At 57.5% G+C, this 16,345-nt stretch overlaps 8 protein-coding genes across 8 annotated transcripts; 4 read left to right on the top strand and 4 right to left on the bottom strand.

Annotated features, from left to right (window-relative positions):
* Positions 1 to 1,557: 1,557 nt before the first annotated feature.
* Positions 1,558 to 2,473, bottom strand: M421DRAFT_339970 (uncharacterized protein). The gene has a single exon (XM_033589461.1). The coding sequence runs from the start codon at positions 2,129 to 2,131 to the stop codon at positions 1,781 to 1,783; it is 351 nt and encodes a 116-aa protein (XP_033451370.1). The 5' UTR covers positions 2,132 to 2,473; the 3' UTR covers positions 1,558 to 1,780.
* Positions 2,474 to 2,800: 327 nt separating this feature from the next.
* Positions 2,801 to 3,559, bottom strand: M421DRAFT_339960 (PLAC8-domain-containing protein). Its single transcript, XM_033589460.1, has 3 exons — positions 3,287 to 3,559; positions 3,139 to 3,239; positions 2,801 to 3,091 (listed from the first exon to the last, which is right to left on the bottom strand). Exons 1-3 carry the CDS (start codon positions 3,351 to 3,353, stop codon positions 2,810 to 2,812), a joined length of 450 nt encoding a protein of 149 aa, XP_033451369.1. The 5' UTR covers positions 3,354 to 3,559; the 3' UTR covers positions 2,801 to 2,809.
* Positions 3,560 to 4,201: 642 nt separating this feature from the next.
* Positions 4,202 to 5,202, top strand: M421DRAFT_57099 (uncharacterized protein; the record flags this gene model as incomplete). Its single annotated transcript, XM_033595468.1, has 2 exons — positions 4,202 to 4,375; positions 4,435 to 5,202. The coding sequence occupies 2 exons, from the start codon at positions 4,202 to 4,204 to the stop codon at positions 5,200 to 5,202; spliced, it is 942 nt and encodes a 313-aa protein (XP_033451368.1).
* A 196-nt stretch (positions 5,203 to 5,398) lies between these two features.
* M421DRAFT_99035 (uncharacterized protein) lies at positions 5,399 to 6,574 on the top strand (the record flags this gene model as incomplete). Its single annotated transcript, XM_033598695.1, has 1 exon — positions 5,399 to 6,574. The coding sequence occupies one exon, from the start codon at positions 5,399 to 5,401 to the stop codon at positions 6,572 to 6,574; it is 1,176 nt and encodes a 391-aa protein (XP_033451367.1).
* Positions 6,575 to 6,626: 52 nt separating this feature from the next.
* On the bottom strand, positions 6,627 to 7,725 carry M421DRAFT_339949 (uncharacterized protein). Its single transcript, XM_033589459.1, has one exon. It carries the CDS (start codon positions 7,696 to 7,698, stop codon positions 6,679 to 6,681), a length of 1,020 nt encoding a protein of 339 aa, XP_033451366.1. The 5' UTR covers positions 7,699 to 7,725; the 3' UTR covers positions 6,627 to 6,678.
* A 180-nt stretch (positions 7,726 to 7,905) lies between these two features.
* Positions 7,906 to 9,384, top strand: M421DRAFT_417771 (40S ribosomal protein SA). Its single transcript, XM_033591582.1, has 3 exons — positions 7,906 to 8,139; positions 8,228 to 8,442; positions 8,494 to 9,384. Exons 1-3 carry the CDS (start codon positions 7,914 to 7,916, stop codon positions 8,956 to 8,958), a joined length of 906 nt encoding a protein of 301 aa, XP_033451365.1. The 5' UTR covers positions 7,906 to 7,913; the 3' UTR covers positions 8,959 to 9,384.
* Positions 9,385 to 9,728: 344 nt separating this feature from the next.
* M421DRAFT_18853 (uncharacterized protein) lies at positions 9,729 to 10,414 on the top strand (the record flags this gene model as incomplete). Its single annotated transcript, XM_033587967.1, has 2 exons — positions 9,729 to 9,849; positions 9,933 to 10,414. Coding segments are annotated over 2 exons (603 nt in total), but the record flags the coding sequence as incomplete, so codon positions are not given.
* Positions 10,415 to 11,298: 884 nt separating this feature from the next.
* On the bottom strand, positions 11,299 to 13,298 carry M421DRAFT_339903 (glycoside hydrolase family 72 protein). Its single transcript, XM_033589458.1, has 2 exons — positions 12,809 to 13,298; positions 11,299 to 12,762 (listed from the first exon to the last, which is right to left on the bottom strand). The coding sequence occupies exons 1-2, from the start codon at positions 12,927 to 12,929 to the stop codon at positions 11,582 to 11,584; spliced, it is 1,302 nt and encodes a 433-aa protein (XP_033451363.1). The 5' UTR covers positions 12,930 to 13,298; the 3' UTR covers positions 11,299 to 11,581.
* Between the last annotated feature and the right edge of the window lie 3,047 nt (positions 13,299 to 16,345).

Here is a 16,345-nt window from a genome sequence, read left to right as displayed (position 1 = left end):
GTGATCTTCCGATTCTTTCCTTTTTTGCATCAGAGAGCTGAGTAACGATGCCAGGGGGTTTCTATCAAATGAAGAGAAGTTGATCTCCAAGTGATAGCGGGTGCTTCTGCGTACAATATGAGTTTCGTGAATCCTGTGGCTGCAGGCATGTGTCGATTGAGGTGCAGGCCGACTACAGACGCCAAGCCTTCCCACTGGGCGTCATTGGTAATAACAGCGAAATGTAAGTAGATGAAGCCACAAGTCGTCCAAGCCTTCCCCGTACACCCTTCTTGGAGGTGCTTGCGAATTGCAACCCTACTTCACCCTCTATTCCTGAGCGCATTCAGTATCTGACGGCTTATCACCTGCTGAAAATGTTGAACAGAGACTGGTCCCTAAAACTTTGGTCTGGCTCTTGAGCTCAACACTTACGCCTCCACTACAGCTTTACATGACTTTTCATAAAGATGAGTAGTGATCTCGATTGTTACCACTCTTGCTTCGTGTTTCGCACCTATTCCATGATAGTCCTACAAGCTTGAGTAAATCGAAAGCGTCATAACCATGCAGACATCAAGGCCTCGTGCTCGATCAGACGTCGAGATGGACCGGCTGGTAATGCCCAGCAGGTATCGTTGATGGCGGACGCAATAACTAAATGAAATAGCATGAGCGATTCTGGCGACTTGAAGCGCAAAATGCAAGCCGCGAGGACAGACTCGCACGTTACATGTCTCACGGGAGAATACCTTACTATGATAGGCCGTCATATCTGGATCAGAACCTATACTTTGAGCGAAGTTGAACCGGCTATTTCGACAGGCACAATGCGACCCACCCACCTCCACCACTAATGCATTTCTCGCCAGGGTACAGCAACATACCTTTTAGATCATCAGCGCCTCCGGTACGTTGTTGAAGCCAACACCAAGTCCAATTTTAATAATTGTTTGACTAAATTTTTAGCTTCAAATGAGTGAGCGGTGACCAATACTACAGCTGGTGACGACCAGAGCGTGACAGATCTGTTCCAGCATAGGATGCCGATGACTCTGGCGATGCTATTAAAGGAGGTAAGGAGAAATAAGAAAGCTGATGTAGTTGATGAGGACACAGCCGTCAATGGCGACCCAAAGCCTCTCCGCAAAAGTTGCATCAAGACTGTGATCAATCGGCTGTCTCAGACCCGGTACGTTCATGGTTTTACAGTGGAACGAATAATGAAGAATTCGCCGATGTCAATAGTACCTTTGATGCTGGCACAAGCGACGTCATGATCCCCACTACCTTTCGTTGCCATCTGAACAAGACTAATGAGAATAAGACTGATGACGAAGAAGTCAAAATAAACTCTCGTGAGCTCAAAGATCTGTTCGAGAGCACAGTTCTGTGGGAAGACATGGGAAGCGAATCGGATCAGTCTATGACCGTATAACCGTGAGCTTGCCGTTTTACGGGTTTGTGCAATATTGGGACGCGCAAAAAGAGTCCTGTAAGCGAAAGAATGTCGATTCTGAGGCTGTAAGATAAGCCAAAACTGACGTGCAGGATCTGATGGAACTAATCAAGGGCTCTGACAATCTGAAGTTCCACTCACAGTCTCGAGAAGAAATCAAAGGTTCAAAACGGATCAATTCCGAGTCCCTATGGGCATTATTGCCGCACAAGGCTCTCGCGTATGGCCATTCGTATATGAATCAAATGCAAATGTTTGGAGGCCGCTCCACCTCCGAGCTAAGCGCACCCTCCTGCCGACTACTGTGGATACCGACGTCTCAATGTGCTTCGATCCTACGGCCTAACCTTGGAGTGTGAGTTCCACCTCCTCAACCTTGCCATGCCTCCGCGCTCTCGCCCGCTTCTTCTGTCGCCTCCAGTACACCACGCTGAGGATCAACAAAATGCCGACAATGATTCCAACAAAAGACCCAATGATCGTGATTTGCTTGGTATTCCTGTGCTTGAGCCGCAAATCGTCTTTCCATTCTTGGACGGCGGAAGAAGAGCAGTTGCTGATCGCATACTTGTCCCAGTCAGAGTATTGGTAGCAGGTACCGTTTTTGGCGTCCCAGATCCAGTCTTTACCAAGGAGGCCCCAGTGGCACGATTCGTCAGACGTGTAGGGATGGGTGGAGCTATTCGTGCGCATCAGGGCCACTGATGTTGATAAGCTTCGAGTCAACGCGCTTCCGTCTCAGACCGCACCTGTACAGGTCCACCAATCGCCGTAGTCAGCGATCTTGAAGGCTGCTGCTGGCCTCTTCGAGGTCACGCTGGAACAATCTCTGTCGGGGTCTATTCTTCCATCCCAGATGCTATTTCCTTCGTCTTCCCCAAGGCAGTCCTTGTCTTGATAGCCGGTAAACTTGAGGGCGTTCACTCCTGACGCTATCCCAGCCAAAAAGAGGATGCTGTTGGAGTGCAACATTGAATTGAAGTGAGACATATGTGACAGCGCATCCCGATGAACTTAAGCAGGCCAACGGGGCAGTGCAGCATCGCAAACTCAATCGCGATGTCCTGGATAATGTGCATCTGACATTGTGCGTAGCCGAGCAGATCGAGGCGTCCCGCCTTGCGCTGAGCAGCCAGTAAGTTAGCGATCCCACAGCCCGAGCGACCGAATGAGGCAGCTGCTTGACCGCTTTCTTTACTTGCGGGACTCGAAACTGGGTTTGGGAACGCCATTATCGTATCTAGTGTCAAGACTGTCAAGTCGCCTTAGCATGCCAATCAAAGCTTGTGCTCGTGGTGCTGTCATCGTTCGAGGAGGATACTTCACTCATGAAGTTGACGTAGAAGAAAGATAAAATAAGCACGCTCCAACCTAGCTATGGTCGTGGTAATGTGGCTGCGGCTGCTGCCTCTGCGGCGCATAGTCCATGGTATTCGCCTTGCCAGGCTGATCCAGCAGCAGCCTGCCCTGCTCTTCACGATGCTGCACCTCCTTATCCTGCTGCATGAGATCGCACGACCCGCAGAAGCAAGCACAGAGGCAGTCCTTGCAGCCGTTTCCAGTCAGATTGTACTTCGCGCGGACGTCTCCTCGATTGATGAGCGGCAGAATCCAGGCAAAGCCCACGCAGAACAGTCCGGTGAATGTAGCGCACTGCCACGGTTAGTTGAGGGGTTAGGCTAGACGGGTCCACAACGTACACTCATGTTACAGCAGGAGTAGTCGTTCATGTCGCCATTGGATCTCATACGATGGCGCGTGCGTCCATAGAGGATGCAAGGGCACCACCATGAGAGGCAACCTAGGAACTGTGTGAGTATGACATATACGTATCCCAGCGATACTTACAGGTCCCGAACGGAGAGCAGCATGACGATCCCTTGTGGTGCCACTCTTGCTCTTGCATTGCGGCCATTTTGAACGATGTAGAGAACGTTAAGTCGATTAAAGAACGATCAATGCGTGACAAGAGGTAGGAAGTATATCCAGCACAGACGGACTACGGAGTCGCCTCGCAGACCAGCGGAGTCCGTGATATACAAGTCCGTAGGTCTAACAGGCACGTGGAGTTGCACCGAAGTCTCAGCGGATGTCAACAATGTGGCTGAGTAAGGCTCTTTCGTCGTCAACGCAGTAGGATCGAACCTGTGGAGATGACAGAAAATGCAAAGGCGCTCGTCAGCTTATGTATGTCGGTACCATTGGTACGCAGTACCGGTGAGCAGCTTGTCAGCAAGACAGTATCAGGCAATCACCAGTAGGCACGACTGAGCCGCAAGCACTGCGCAGTGCAACGTCTGTGTTGACGTTCGGGTACCGAATGCATGTTATGGAGGCGTTGTCCTGGCTTCGGCGCGCAACGTCCTGCAATCATCATCTGGATGCAACGAGCTGCACAGCGCCGCTGTTGTGAGTACGAGGCGCATTCGACCTGAAGTGTCGAAGAGCAGCAGTGGCCGTCCGGCGATCCCAAGTATAGGCCTCGAACTTAGTCTGCAAGCGTGCTAGTCCAAGGGGCTGTCCCGAGGTCACCGAGCCATTGGTCTCTCTCTCCACGAACACCACCTGCCGATCACTTTGCAACCTCTCCGACCCTCGTCACTCACTGTCGTTTTCTTGCGCTGTCCGTGTTTTGTAAATATGCGGTTTCTCTCCTTTCTCGGCCTTGCCATCGCTTTCGCTAGTGTGACCGCTGCTGAAGATGTTCCGCCACGTGCCGAGCTCAAGTATGATGAGACCGCAGACTGGTACAAACATCGCCTGATGCCCGTCCCGCCGGTCGCCTCTCCAGTCACCGTTATTGAGGAAAACAAAAGCTATGCTGTGAAGTTGGAGTGTCCGAATTGTCCTTTCTTCATTAAGAACGCAGTGCCGAAGGAGACGTGCTCATGGGAGGAGCTGGCTCCGTGTTCATGGCGGGAGCAGAGCAACGCGCTGGTACGTAGTGCTACGACGTGATCAGTGAGAACGCTGGCTGACTCTCAAAGCTCCTGAAGCTTGATGTTGAAAAGGCTGCAGCCGCAATCTCGACATTGCGTGTGAACGGCGCTTCAGTGCTGCCGCTCGGTCCGATGCCTCTCTTCGTCAACGCGTACCAAGTTGCCGACAACCTAACTCAGGAAGCTCTAGACAGCATCGTGCGAGCAGGCATGCTGGACTCTGACTTCAAGGGCGACACGGACTACTCGGTCACTCCTGCCTTGCAATACGAGCACACTCTCCTCAAGACCAAGACGCCTGGCGAGTGGTACGTTCAGCTGGATCTGACAGGGATGCAGTACGGCATGTATCCTGAGCCGCTGCACTTCGACCTCGACCGCAGACTCGTCCAGATTCTGGTCAAAGAGCAGAATATCGAGAACGAGGAAGGCCACTCGCTGTCCATCGAAGACATCCAGATCGTTGAGCGATCTCAACGCGCTCAGCCGATCAAGATGAAGTGCGGCAAGCTGGCCATGGTAAAAACCTCTTTCGATCCCAATGAGTGGGACAGGTACGGCAGGCTTGGCTCCTGGTCGCGATTCTGGAACATGGTTTCTGTTGAGATCGCGCAGTATTGGTCCGACAACATCCAGCACAATGCGCTCGCTCTGCCGCTGGCTCTGATGTTTGCGTTTGTCGTCTTCTTCGCCCGGATCTGGTTCCAGAGGCGGCAGCAGGACAAGACTATGGATGCTGAGTATGCTCTGCTGGACTGTGACCATGATGACCTGCCTCCAGCGTACGCAAACATCCCAATCATCAAGATTGAGGATTACGAATGAGCGTGAGTCCTTGAAGGGCGATGCCATGGCAGAAGGGCGGTCCTATCAGATTAGTCGATATTGACGAATTTAATACCCTGCTAATCCCTATATCCCTTGCCTGGATGCTTGACTGTGTAGACCGCATCCTGCGACTTCAAAACCTCAACTCGTACATCGCCTGGCAGGACCCAAAGAAATAGCCTCCACTATCATCATGAACACAACCATCGAACCCTACAATCCGGACTGGCCGGCCCACTTCTCGCAGATCCGAAACAACCTCGCCGCTCACCTCCAGCACATCCCAGGAACCGCATACTCGCACATAGGCAGCACATCCATCCACGGACTACCCGCACAACCCACCATCGACATCTTGCTCACCGTCCCGCCCGCAGACGTAGACAAAGTCAGCGCCGCACTCACCTCGAGCGGGGCGTACCGCGTCAAAGGAGGACCACACGGCACTGTACTCTGCGCACGCGGCGCAACTCACCAACACGCGCACACCGTGTATGCGTGCGCGGTCTACTCCCTCGCTGCACGCATCCACACGGCTATCCGGGACACGCTTCGCAGCGACATCGAGCTGCGTGACGAATACGCCGCGCGCAGGGTCGCCACTCTGAGCGCTGCAAAAGGCGCCGCCTTTGAACTCGAAGATGAAGATCGTCCTGCGTATGTGCGGGCGAAAAATGACGCACTGCAGGAACGCGTCATGGCTACTGCGCATTTCACGTCCGAGGAACTACCTGCCGTTTTCGGTTCGGGGCAAACGGCGCGCTGGGATCAGATACGCACGCCGCGGCTGCTGCTCCGGGAGTCTGAGATGAGCGATGTGGAGGGTATGTTTGCGCTTGAGGGCAGTGAGGAGAATGCGCGGTATCAGGACTGGGCTCCGTGGACGCATTCTCAAGCGCGGCAGAACGTTTTACGTGGCCTGCGGGAGAGTTACTCTGGGGACAGGAGGGTTGTGGAACTCGCTGTCGTCCACAAGGGGGTGTTTGTGGGGCGTGTCGGCGGGCGCGTGACGGCTCCGTCTTCCCTGGTCGATGGACTGGAGCACGCGAATGGTGCAGAAGCGACTCGTACAGAAGCACCTGAGACGTCAACCCCAAAGCACGTCGATCTGTGGTTCTCGCTGCTCCGCACCAGCCAGGGCTACGGCCTAGCAACCGAGGCCATGACAGCCTTTATCAGCACGCTCGTCGCACGAGAGAAGGTAGACAACGCCCCGCTGGAGCTGGAAATCGAGTGCGATCCACGCAACACGGGCTCGCGGAAGCTCGCAGCGCGCCTCGCCTTCTCGCAGCACAGTCTAACGCGGCGCGCGTGGGAGAGCAAGGGCGAGTGGGTGGACAGTCTCGTGTGTCGGAAGATGATAGATTAAGCACATCCTGTACGACGTCTAGGAGCACATCAATGCAACGCCAGGCTCGCTTCATATTGTACACTGCGTCGTGCGAGCCGCTAATCTACAATATTCATACACGTCTACAGCGAGATCTCGCCCTTCCAGGTCCCCTCTGTCAGGCCCAGGGTCTCGATGCAGTGCTGCCACCTCGGCCCACCGCGCTCCCGCCTCCGCAGGTACTGCAGCAGCTTCTGCCGCCTGTGGACCAGCAGGCGCAGGTTGCGCTTGTTGTGCTTGTCGCCCTTGCCGCGTGTGGCCAGGAAGTCGGCGACGGTCTTGATCTTGGCGGTCAGGATGGCGATCTGGACCTCTGACGAGCCCGTGTCGGGCCCGATGCGCTTCTTGGCGGCGGCCTCGTTGGTCTCCGGGCGCGGGGCGGGGGCGGTGTCCGAGTTGATGCGGTCGAGGTGCGGTGCGCGCGGCGGCAGGACCTTGTCGGTGTTGTGGCGGCCGAACGTTTCGACACAGCGGGTGGTGTTGACGCGCATGCGGTCCTTGCTGGAGCCATTCTCGAGGGCGGTGATGCGGGCAATGGCCTCGGCAGCGCGGGCGTGGTCCTGCTTGTTCTGCGCGTCCATGTCGTCGGCAGTTTTCTGGATGGGCCGCGCGCGGTTGTGGTGCATGTCGCTGCTCCACTGGAAGACGCCGGGCTTCGCGCCCCCGGCGTCCAGCTCGCTCAGCGGCACGGCCAGGCGCCTGCTCTGCTCGAGCTGGCTCGCGATGGCGGCGGGACCGAAGCGGTAGTTGAGCTGGGCGTCGGCGGACGAGGGCTGGGTCGGGGGCGCGGACGGGCGGCCCGTGTCGAACGACTGCACAAACGGCGTCTCGACGCCGCGGACGGGGTTGCCCAGGCTGTCGACGCGCGCCTGCTCGAGCTCGGCGCGGCGCGACAGGTTGGCGGCCTTCTTGCGGGCCTTCTGGGCGGCGACGTAGGGGTCATGCTCGAACCGCTGCTTGCGCTCCAGCGAGGTGAGCTTCTTCTGCAGCGCCGGCGACGTCGAGAAGGGGCGCAGCGGGAGCGCGACGGGTGCAATGGGCGAGAAGGGCGACGGCGAGCTCGCGGCCCGCAGGCACGATGCGACGGGGATCCGGGGCGGCATGGCTGGCCTCTATGGCCTCTCTGCTGCCGTCGTGTTCCTTCATCCTGCACCAGCAAAACTCGGCGTCGGAGGAACTGCACGCCGCGCCCGCTTTGCCTGATCGGGCGCTAGCGCTGCCCACACGCGAAATACTGTCCCTCCGCGAGACGACATCACGACAGCAGCAACATCCTCACCCACCGACAAGCAGCTGCCCGCGCGCCCAATACGTCAACATGGCCCCCTCCAACCTGCCCGCGATCTTCAACCCCACCCAGCAGGACATTGAGATGCTCCTCGCTGCCCAGTGCCACCTCGGCTCCAAGAACCTGCAGGTGCACATGGAGCCGTACCTGTGGAAGACCAGGGCTGACGGCGTCAACGTCCTGAACGTTGGCAAGACCTGGGAGAAGATTGTCTTGGCTGCGCGCATCATCGCCGCCATTGACAACCCGGCCGACAGTGCGTATGGCCTGCGAACTTTTGCACACGACGAGCCGATGCGAAAAGTTGGCGCACTCCTCCAAGACCGTCTGCTAACACGACACAGTCTGCGTCATCTCTGCCCGTCCCTACGGCCAGCGCGCCGTCCTCAAGTTCGCCGCCCACACCGGCGCCGTCGCCATCGCCGGTCGCTTCACCCCCGGTAACTTCACCAACTACATCACCCGCTCGTTCAAGGAGCCCCGCCTCATCATTGTCACCGACCCGCGCACCGACGCCCAGGCCATCAAGGAGGCCTCCTACGTCAACATCCCCGTCATCGTAAGCAACACAGACACTGCAGGCGCACTTGGTGGATGCTAACATGACCAGGCCCTCTGCGACGGCGACTCGCCCACTGAGTACGTCGACGTTGCCATCCCCACCAACAACAAGGGTCGCCACGCCATCGGTCTCGTCTGGTGGATGCTTGCCCGTGAGGTCCTCCGCCTCCGCGGCACCCTCGCTTCGCGCGAGGCCGAGTGGGACGTCATGACCGACTTGTACTTCTACCGCGACCCCGAGGCCGAGGAGAACAAGGACGCCACCGGCGTCGAGGAGGCCAAGGTCCCTGGCGCCGACGAGGTCGGCCCCGCCGCCGTCGAGGCTGGCTTCACCTCGGAGTGGGAGGTCTCGGGCGCCTCTGCTGGTGCCTTCACCTCCCAGGCCGCCGCCCCTGGCGCCTCCTGGGACGCCGATGCCTCTGACTGGGCCGCCGCCTCTGGCGAGGCCGCCCAGCAGACCGGCACCGAGGGCTGGGGCGCCGAGGCTGCCCCTGCCACCACCACCCAGTGGTAGACTTGTTCACCGCAACACCCTCATACCCTGTCATTGACAACTGCATGTCGGCGCACGGATGGATAGGCTCGGGAGAAAGGAAAAGCAAATGAGACCATTTACCGTTCAACTATGGAGTGTGTGAGGGGCAGGAACATGACCAATGCTATGCGCTGATGAGGGAAAGATATCCGGCTGCGCCTCGTATAGACAATGTATGTAGGAGCAGACGGGGGAAAGCCCTGTGCTGGCGGTCGGGTTGTTCTTGAGCTGACGCCCATTCCTGAATCACTTACCACAATTTTCTCGAACGCAACGTGATTGGTTGACGAGATGAGTGTTTCCCCACGTGATTTTGTGTTCAAGTCAGGCCCATGTAGTGCTGAACATCCGAACTCACCGAACGATGCCCCAAACGTCTAGTCTCTTCCTCAAATCCCGTTCCTGTCCTGTCGTTCCTGTCGTGTCGTTCCTGTCGTGTCGTTCCTGTCCTGTCGTTCCTGTCGTTTCATTCGTTCCTGTCGTTTCTGTCGTTTCTGTCGATCAAGTCGTGGCAGTCCACCCGGCTAAAATTAGCAAGGTGCGGCCCCACACGGGAGTGGACTAGACCGCGGACACGCGGACAACCCACGCTTCACACTGGCAGCGAACGCCCAGAGCGTCCAAGCCCTGCATTTCTATCCCTTGGACATTCTTCATCTTCACACTGCCACTTGTATCTGCTGGCTGTGACTCCTAAAGTGCCGCGCAGGAAACCGGAAACCGGACAGCAGAGCAGCGATAGCGGAGGCATGGCGTCCCCGATGGTCGACGGGCGGGTCGAACCGCACCGCAAGGCGACGTACACGCTGGACATCAGCGACCAGATCCGGCGGGAGGACAGGTCAGGGGGTGGATTCAGCGGCGTCAAATGTACATGCTATTTCTTGAACCTGCCTTGAACGCCTTGGACCTCGCGACGCGCATGCACAGCACCGACTGACGCTCTCGGCCAGACAACCACAAGCCGACGCTCTCGAGCGGCACCCGCACCACGAAGCTGAAACTCGCCGACAACAACACATACAACCTGTCCCTCGGCGACACGACCGAAAGCGGCGGCAAGGACGTGTTCGTCTTCAACGGCTCCCGCACGGCGCCGGCCAAGTCGTACGTCGTCCTCTTCGACCAGACCACGCAAAAGGCCACCCTCGAGCGCCTCACAGACACATACACACTGAATCTCGCCTCCAAGAACGGCGCCGACGTGTCATCGAGCCACAGCAAGATCTACCCGAAGAGGTTGCACAAAGACAGCGTGCACGACCGAGAGGAAGGGGAAGTGGACCTCTTCGGCCCCGAGGCGGGAGATGAAGCCAACGCAGGCACAGAGCCCGACGCCCGCAACCCCTACGACTTCCGGCATTTTCTCGCCGCGGCGCGGACAAAGGACGCCGCCGAAGAGCCCGGCTACGCGAGCAGTCCCGACCACCGCGCGCCGCCCACTGCAAGCAGCACGCCCGCGCCCGCGCCGCGCGCGCAGCCGCCGAAGAAGCGCAAAACCGCCTCCGTCTTCGCGGCCAGCAGACCGCCGGCAGCCCGACCCGTGCCCAAGAAACCCACGCCCAGCATCGCCCCGGAGCGGCGCGCACCGCAGGTCCCGCCGCCGAAAGCGCAGAGCAAGACCGCCGCCCCGGCACATGCAGGCAGCGGCAACGGGAGCGGAGGTAAAATCAAGAGCGCCGAGTTCGTGCACGACTCGGACTCGGACTCGGACGCGGACGTGGATGCAGAGGGCGAACCAGACTCGTCCGCGCCCTCGCCGCACGCACAGCAGCAGCCGCGGCGCTCACCCCTCCCAGGCCAGCGGCCCGACGACTCAGACGCCTTAGGCGATGACGACGATGACGACGACGACGACGACGACGACGACGACGATGGGGAACACGACGACGATGGGGAACACGACGGCGACGGCGACGACGGCGGCGGCCTCGAAATCCACATCCCCGACGCCCACGTCCAACCCCACCGCAACACATCGCACCCCCACCCCACCGCGTACAGCAGCAGTGCGCGCTCACCCTCGCACGGCCCCATCAGCCTCGCGAGCGCCGCGACCAGCGCACACAACACCCCCCGTCGCGGCACCGGCGCAGCAGCCGAGGAGATAGATTTCGGCGACCTGGAGGAGGAGGAGGAGGAAGACGACGACGACGATGAAGCGGCAAGGGTGCCCGCCCGACAGGGTCAGGAGGGCAGGAAGAGCGTCAGCGCTGCGGCTGCCGAGGTTGATGAGGATGATCCGCTGTACATGGAGATGATGGAGGGGCTTGCGGGTGGGGACAGCAGTGAGGAGAGCGAGGAGGAGTAGCGAGATGGATAGAGTGCGATGTGGTGGAGCTGCGGGCTTTTCTTGCTGGAGTCCGTGTACAGAGTGATTGATTAATGAGTACACGATCTACATGCTGCTGCCTATCATGCTATGCGAAGAGCACGGGCTTTCTTGTCAGAGTCCATGTATAAAGCGTTTGATCAACGAGCAGACAATCTACACGCTGCCGTCTGTCGTGCTATGTAAAGAATACGGGGTATATGTACCAGCCTCCCATGCCACCATTACCTCCATCGAAAACTCCAGAATTCTCTCCATATAACCTCAATCTTACATCCACGCAAACACAGCCATGACGGCCACCAGCGCCGCTCCGGCACCCGTGAGCTCACGGCTCAGACCATCCGAGGCTGCGCCCGTGCTGCTCGCGCTCGCCTGGGCGCTGCCGCTCGCAGTACCACTCGGCTTCGACGAACCGCTTCGACTCGCGCTGCCCGTAGCAGCCTGCTCGTTGTACGTCTGTCCCAGCGTAGGCAGCGCAGCAGTGGGGTTCACGTCCCACACGCCGCTCGTCTGGGCGGGGCACTCGGGCGCCGAGTTGGTCGGGCTGTACGCGCTTTCCTTGACACCCGTGGGGTTCAGCGTCTTCCAAACAGCAGCAAGGTTCGAGAAGTCAGGCTGGACAGGGGTCGGTGTGCCGGACCGCGGGTAGCCGTCTGGGGGTGCAGAGGGGCTCGCGGGGTCGACCTTGGAGCCGTACGAGACGAGGCCGTAGTCGTTGGACTCCTCGATCCACTCGTAGATGATGCTGCCGGACCATGTGTCTGCCATGTCGCCGTAGAGGGCGTTCTGGTCCTGGAACGTGCGGGGGCGCACGACGTTGCAGCCCGTCTCGGACATGAAGATGGGAATGTTGTACTCGGTCGAGTTGGCCTCAAGCATGCTGTAGCCCGACGTCTGGTAGCTGCTGTCGCCGCACCAAGAGTAGGCGTTCAGTGAGAAGAAGTCGAGCGACTCCGAGGCGTTGCTGCCGCAGGCTAGGTAGTTCTGCAGCATGGGGCGGAGCGTCGCAATGTCGGCGGCAGAGTAGCCGATGGGGATCTTGCGGTACTTCTTAGCGTCACGGTGGGCCTTGACGTCGCGCGCAGCAGCCTTGACGTAGGGCGCAGCAACCGAGCCGTTGGCGGTGGTGAGGACCTCGTTGCCGACGAAGAAGCCAGCGAGATTGTCGTACTGCTGGAACTCGTCCATGACAGCAGTGAAGGCATCAAGCTGGGTTGCGTTCCACTTGGGCGCAGTCTGCTCGATCTGTGTGGTGAACGTGTCCAGGTCCAGCCAGATGTAGATGCCCGCATCGGCGAAGGCGCTCATGCACTTGGTGTGGTCTTGCTTGGGGTCCACGTGGTAGACACGGATTGAGTTGGTGCCGATCGTCTTCATGAGCGCAGCATCGAGGCCGCACTGTGTCGCGTCGATGAGCGGGTCGTCGGGGACGAGCTGGTACGCAATGCCTGGTCTGTCAGTCGCTGTCCTCACCGACCGACCGAGATTGCTCACCCTTCACGTAGAACTGGTCGCCGTCAGAAGTGAAAAACTTCGACCCCTTGGCCGAGATGGTCGCAATGGCGTCGACAGCCACAGCGCCAGCGAAGGCGCACGCCGCAATTGAACGCAGCATGATCGGGTAGTGTGATGCGTTTCAGGTGGAAGCCGGCGATGAACGAAAGACAAGGCGCTGTGCAACAGACACAACAACCGGCAACGAGCGTAACGAGCGGCAGGGACAACCCAAACAATCGAGTGCAAGACGAAGAGCAGCGACAACGAGGAGAGAAAAATCACCAAGCTCGCAAGAAGGAAACTCCTCATCCAAATCGCGGAAGCCGCGACCGCTGCCGCTCCCTAGCTCCTCCAATCTGCCCAATCATCCTGATTCGGCAGTCCAGGCCATGCGAAACACCACAGAAGGCGGTTGATGATGGTGTTTGCGATAAAGAGGAGAGCCGTGCTCGCGCCCAGCCGGGCACGGTGCGGAGGTTGAGGAAGGTAATTGGCTGGACCGCGTTTTGCCGAAATAAGCTTGCCTGATGCGCAGTCAAGCACACGACGGCGCCGTCTTAGCGGCTGCTTCCTGCGGCTTGACAGCTGGCGCCTCAACACGGACGCATGGTTGAGCGATTAGACGTTTTCATGTCTGAATTCTTGCACGCAATCTTCCCGTTCGACCTCTGGTCTCGAAGACTTGCACGCACGACAGAACTCGTAACTTCTCTGGTTCCTATACCCTACATAAAACCGCGACTGGATATTCACAGACCTGTAGGGGGCGGCTTGGGGATCTACTTAAGCGTCTGAGGCCTCAAGTACGCAGTCGGAGGCTGCAGGATCGCGGAGCGACGACTTCGCCTCGCTATTGATACCGTTGCGACAAAGGAGCGTAAGGATTTACGAAGCAGGTGGAAGACCTACCAGAAGAGCAGGGCCCATCTGCGACAACTACTGCAATAAGTGTTCTGCTCACACAATCAAATCCGAGCAAGGCACCGACTCTTTCGTCAAGATACAATGCCTAAAAGGTAGGCTGCCGGTATGACCATCCCCTTATATGGCCCGACATCGATGTGATTGAAAAGGGGGCAATTGAATTTAAGGAAGTGATATTGGATTGCTGATCCAAGGTTTGTATGGGTTCGAACACCTTCAGCAGTTCCAGGTAAGTTGAAGGAGCCCGTCTGTTAAAGCAACAGAGCTGCGGTCCTTGGCGGACATGTCGGTGTGTATCTGTGCGTTATAATGCTGACTTGGTTTCAGTCGATCACAATGGGGCATTGGTCTCGACTCTCGGACGCAGGCTGCCAACGATGCTGGACCGGACGTTTCCGAAGAGAATCTCAATTTCGACTCAACCACAAAAACTTTCATGTCAAACAGCCGACAGCCCACATGGAGCCAGCAGACTAGAACGACATTGTCCGACCTGTATCTCCCACGATCATATCTGATCTTCCGCTGCAACACGCCTTTCCCTACTACTTCAAATGGTTTGGGAAGCTTCTTGAGACCAGTGACCGTGCGATAGCCTCAAATGACCGACACGCTCTTCTGCTGTGGCTGAAGACAGCTTCTGGCAACGCCTTCCGCTAGACCACTGAATGGCCTAAGCACAGCACGCAAGACCTGCCTAACATGAATGTAACCGTCAGAGTTCAACGGTTCGAATCAGTGTTTCATGGTGCCTAAATCGGGTGCTTTCCTGTGACTTGGCAGTGGAGCCGAGGTTCTGCTCTCACATCAGGATTCAGGACGACTTCGAGGCGCGACGCAGCAGACTGAAACGCGAGATTTTGACGCCATGATCTTTAGGTACTTCGAGCTCTCAGGATAGTCTGATCGCAGAGTTTCGATGTCTGGTGAGTCCCGATGAAGCCCAGTACGACCTGTCCAGACCTGGAAAGGCATATTCATGGCCGCGTGCGACTTATTGTCTTCCATCTTGACATGCGTCTGCCACTTGACAGCGGAGATGAAAGTATGAGCCAGGACTCCTATGGCCAGACCTGGCAGAGGAAGTCCTCGAAAGGTGAGCGTGTCTGGACTCTGGGCCCAGGCCAAGCCATAGGAAGTGATTACATCAGGAAATGCACTAGAGCTTCACCACGACGACGGAGATGTTCTTAGCTCCATGTTTGGACGAGTGCCAGGACTCCAGACTAGTTGGGTCTCTGAACGGGTCTGTGCTCGTAGAGGATCCCAGCACTGCACGCGAAGACCTTCGGCAGTCGGTCGAAAAGGACCGACCATGGCCTATGAGCTGCTGATCAGTTGTCGTGGACTCGCTCACCCGAGCCAAACCTTCTCAAAGTACACTCGACCTTGCATAGACTGCTCCCTTCCGCCTTTGAATGTCTGTGACACCTCATTTCCCGGTCGTTCCCTACATCGAAATTACTTCCTATTTCGCTCCACGTTTCCGATCGCGCTCCTTATACAGGAACTCGAACTTGGGTGGCCTTCAGGTGATCTGGGGTGTGCATGACAGTGGCTGATCTTTCGGTCTGTGTCGAAAATCTCTACCCACTGTGGGTCACTGATGACAGTCCAAGCCAGAAGACAACGAGCTGTCGACAGATCTGAGCTTTTTTAACATCGAGACACGATCTTCAGCATCGTCTCCAGCGACAATTCGCCCCGGCGTGTGTCGGGGAGCATGGACTGAATCTCAAGGCACTCAACGAGTTTCATAGGTACTTCCATCCCACAGAGATGGCGCATTGCGGCGGTGGGCCCGGGGTGAGCTTCACTGAAAATTAGCGACGGACCACAGCGAGCCCGAGGAAAACGTTCTTACGGCCATCGTGAGATATGTAGAAAGGGGCATCGTGCAGGAGATCATTATCAGACTGTGTCTTCATGACCTCCGTTGTTGTCAGTAAATGTTCGATCACTTGGTGATGTCTCATGAGCCTCGACGAAGATTGTGGCGCAGTATCAAACACTAGGAGATTGCCACAGCCTGTTACATTCACATGTCACATCTGACTACTGGAGGGCCTGAAGTCCTGACCAGCTTCATTGAGACCGACAGACGGCCTGATCCGGTAGGATGGTAGGATGGAAGACCAGCGAACGCAAGCATGGGTCTGTGCACGTCATGGATGGAAAGCGCAAACACGACGCCGACCTCTGGATCTGCACGTTGCAGCTGTTGACCATCCCAGTATCGCCCTCACGACTACACGATATTTTAACATTTTTGAGGCGCTGGTGGCACGGCTAAGACGACGTGAAGAGTCTATGCATCGCCACGCCTGCCATGCATTACGCAGCCGTTTGTGCCGCTATCGCTCAAGCTTCACCTCTTCAGGCTGCTCCTACAGCCCGCGGTACGTTCCACCGGCGCAGTGGGTGTGACTGTGAGGCAGCATGAGCGTCAGCGTGTGGTGCCGCAACATCGGCCGACGCCGCGATTCCTCCGCAATTTATTTTCATTCGACCGAGCAGTGAGAGCCAGCGGTCCAGCCTCGAGTGTTCTGTGCTCATCGGCTGGGACTGACCGGAAAGTCTCACATCTCAATCACTCATCAGAAATGGATG

Source organism: Didymella exigua (genome assembly GCF_010094145.1).
Source record: "Didymella exigua CBS 183.55 unplaced genomic scaffold M421scaffold_6, whole genome shotgun sequence".
Taxonomy (NCBI): domain Eukaryota; kingdom Fungi; phylum Ascomycota; class Dothideomycetes; order Pleosporales; family Didymellaceae; genus Didymella; species Didymella exigua.
This window is presented reverse-complemented; position numbering and strand designations above follow the sequence as displayed.

Excerpts from the sequence above, each read along its gene's own strand:
- M421DRAFT_339970 (XM_033589461.1), bottom strand. The coding sequence starts at position 2,131 with ATGCGCACGAATAGCTCCACCCATCCCTACACGTCTGACGAATCGTGC.
- M421DRAFT_339960 (XM_033589460.1), bottom strand. The coding sequence starts at position 3,353 with ATGGCCGCAATGCAAGAGCAAGAGTGGCACCACAAGGGATCGTCATGC. Across the intron at positions 3,240-3,286 it reads CTGCTCTCCGTTCGGGACCT|GTTGCCTCTCATGGTGGTGC; the intron begins GTAAGTATCGCT and ends CACAGTTCCTAG. Across the intron at positions 3,092-3,138 it reads ACTCCTGCTGTAACATGAGT|TGCGCTACATTCACCGGACT; the intron begins GTACGTTGTGGA and ends TAACCGTGGCAG.
- M421DRAFT_417771 (XM_033591582.1), top strand. The coding sequence starts at position 7,914 with ATGGCCCCCTCCAACCTGCCCGCGATCTTCAACCCCACCCAGCAGGAC. Across the intron at positions 8,140-8,227 it reads CATTGACAACCCGGCCGACA|TCTGCGTCATCTCTGCCCGT; the intron begins GTGCGTATGGCC and ends AACACGACACAG. Across the intron at positions 8,443-8,493 it reads ACGTCAACATCCCCGTCATC|GCCCTCTGCGACGGCGACTC; the intron begins GTAAGCAACACA and ends TAACATGACCAG.
- M421DRAFT_339903 (XM_033589458.1), bottom strand. The coding sequence starts at position 12,929 with ATGCTGCGTTCAATTGCGGCGTGCGCCTTCGCTGGCGCTGTGGCTGTC. Across the intron at positions 12,763-12,808 it reads CGACCAGTTCTACGTGAAGG|GCATTGCGTACCAGCTCGTC; the intron begins GTGAGCAATCTC and ends CTGACAGACCAG.
- M421DRAFT_339949 (XM_033589459.1), bottom strand. The coding sequence starts at position 7,698 with ATGCCGCCCCGGATCCCCGTCGCATCGTGCCTGCGGGCCGCGAGCTCG.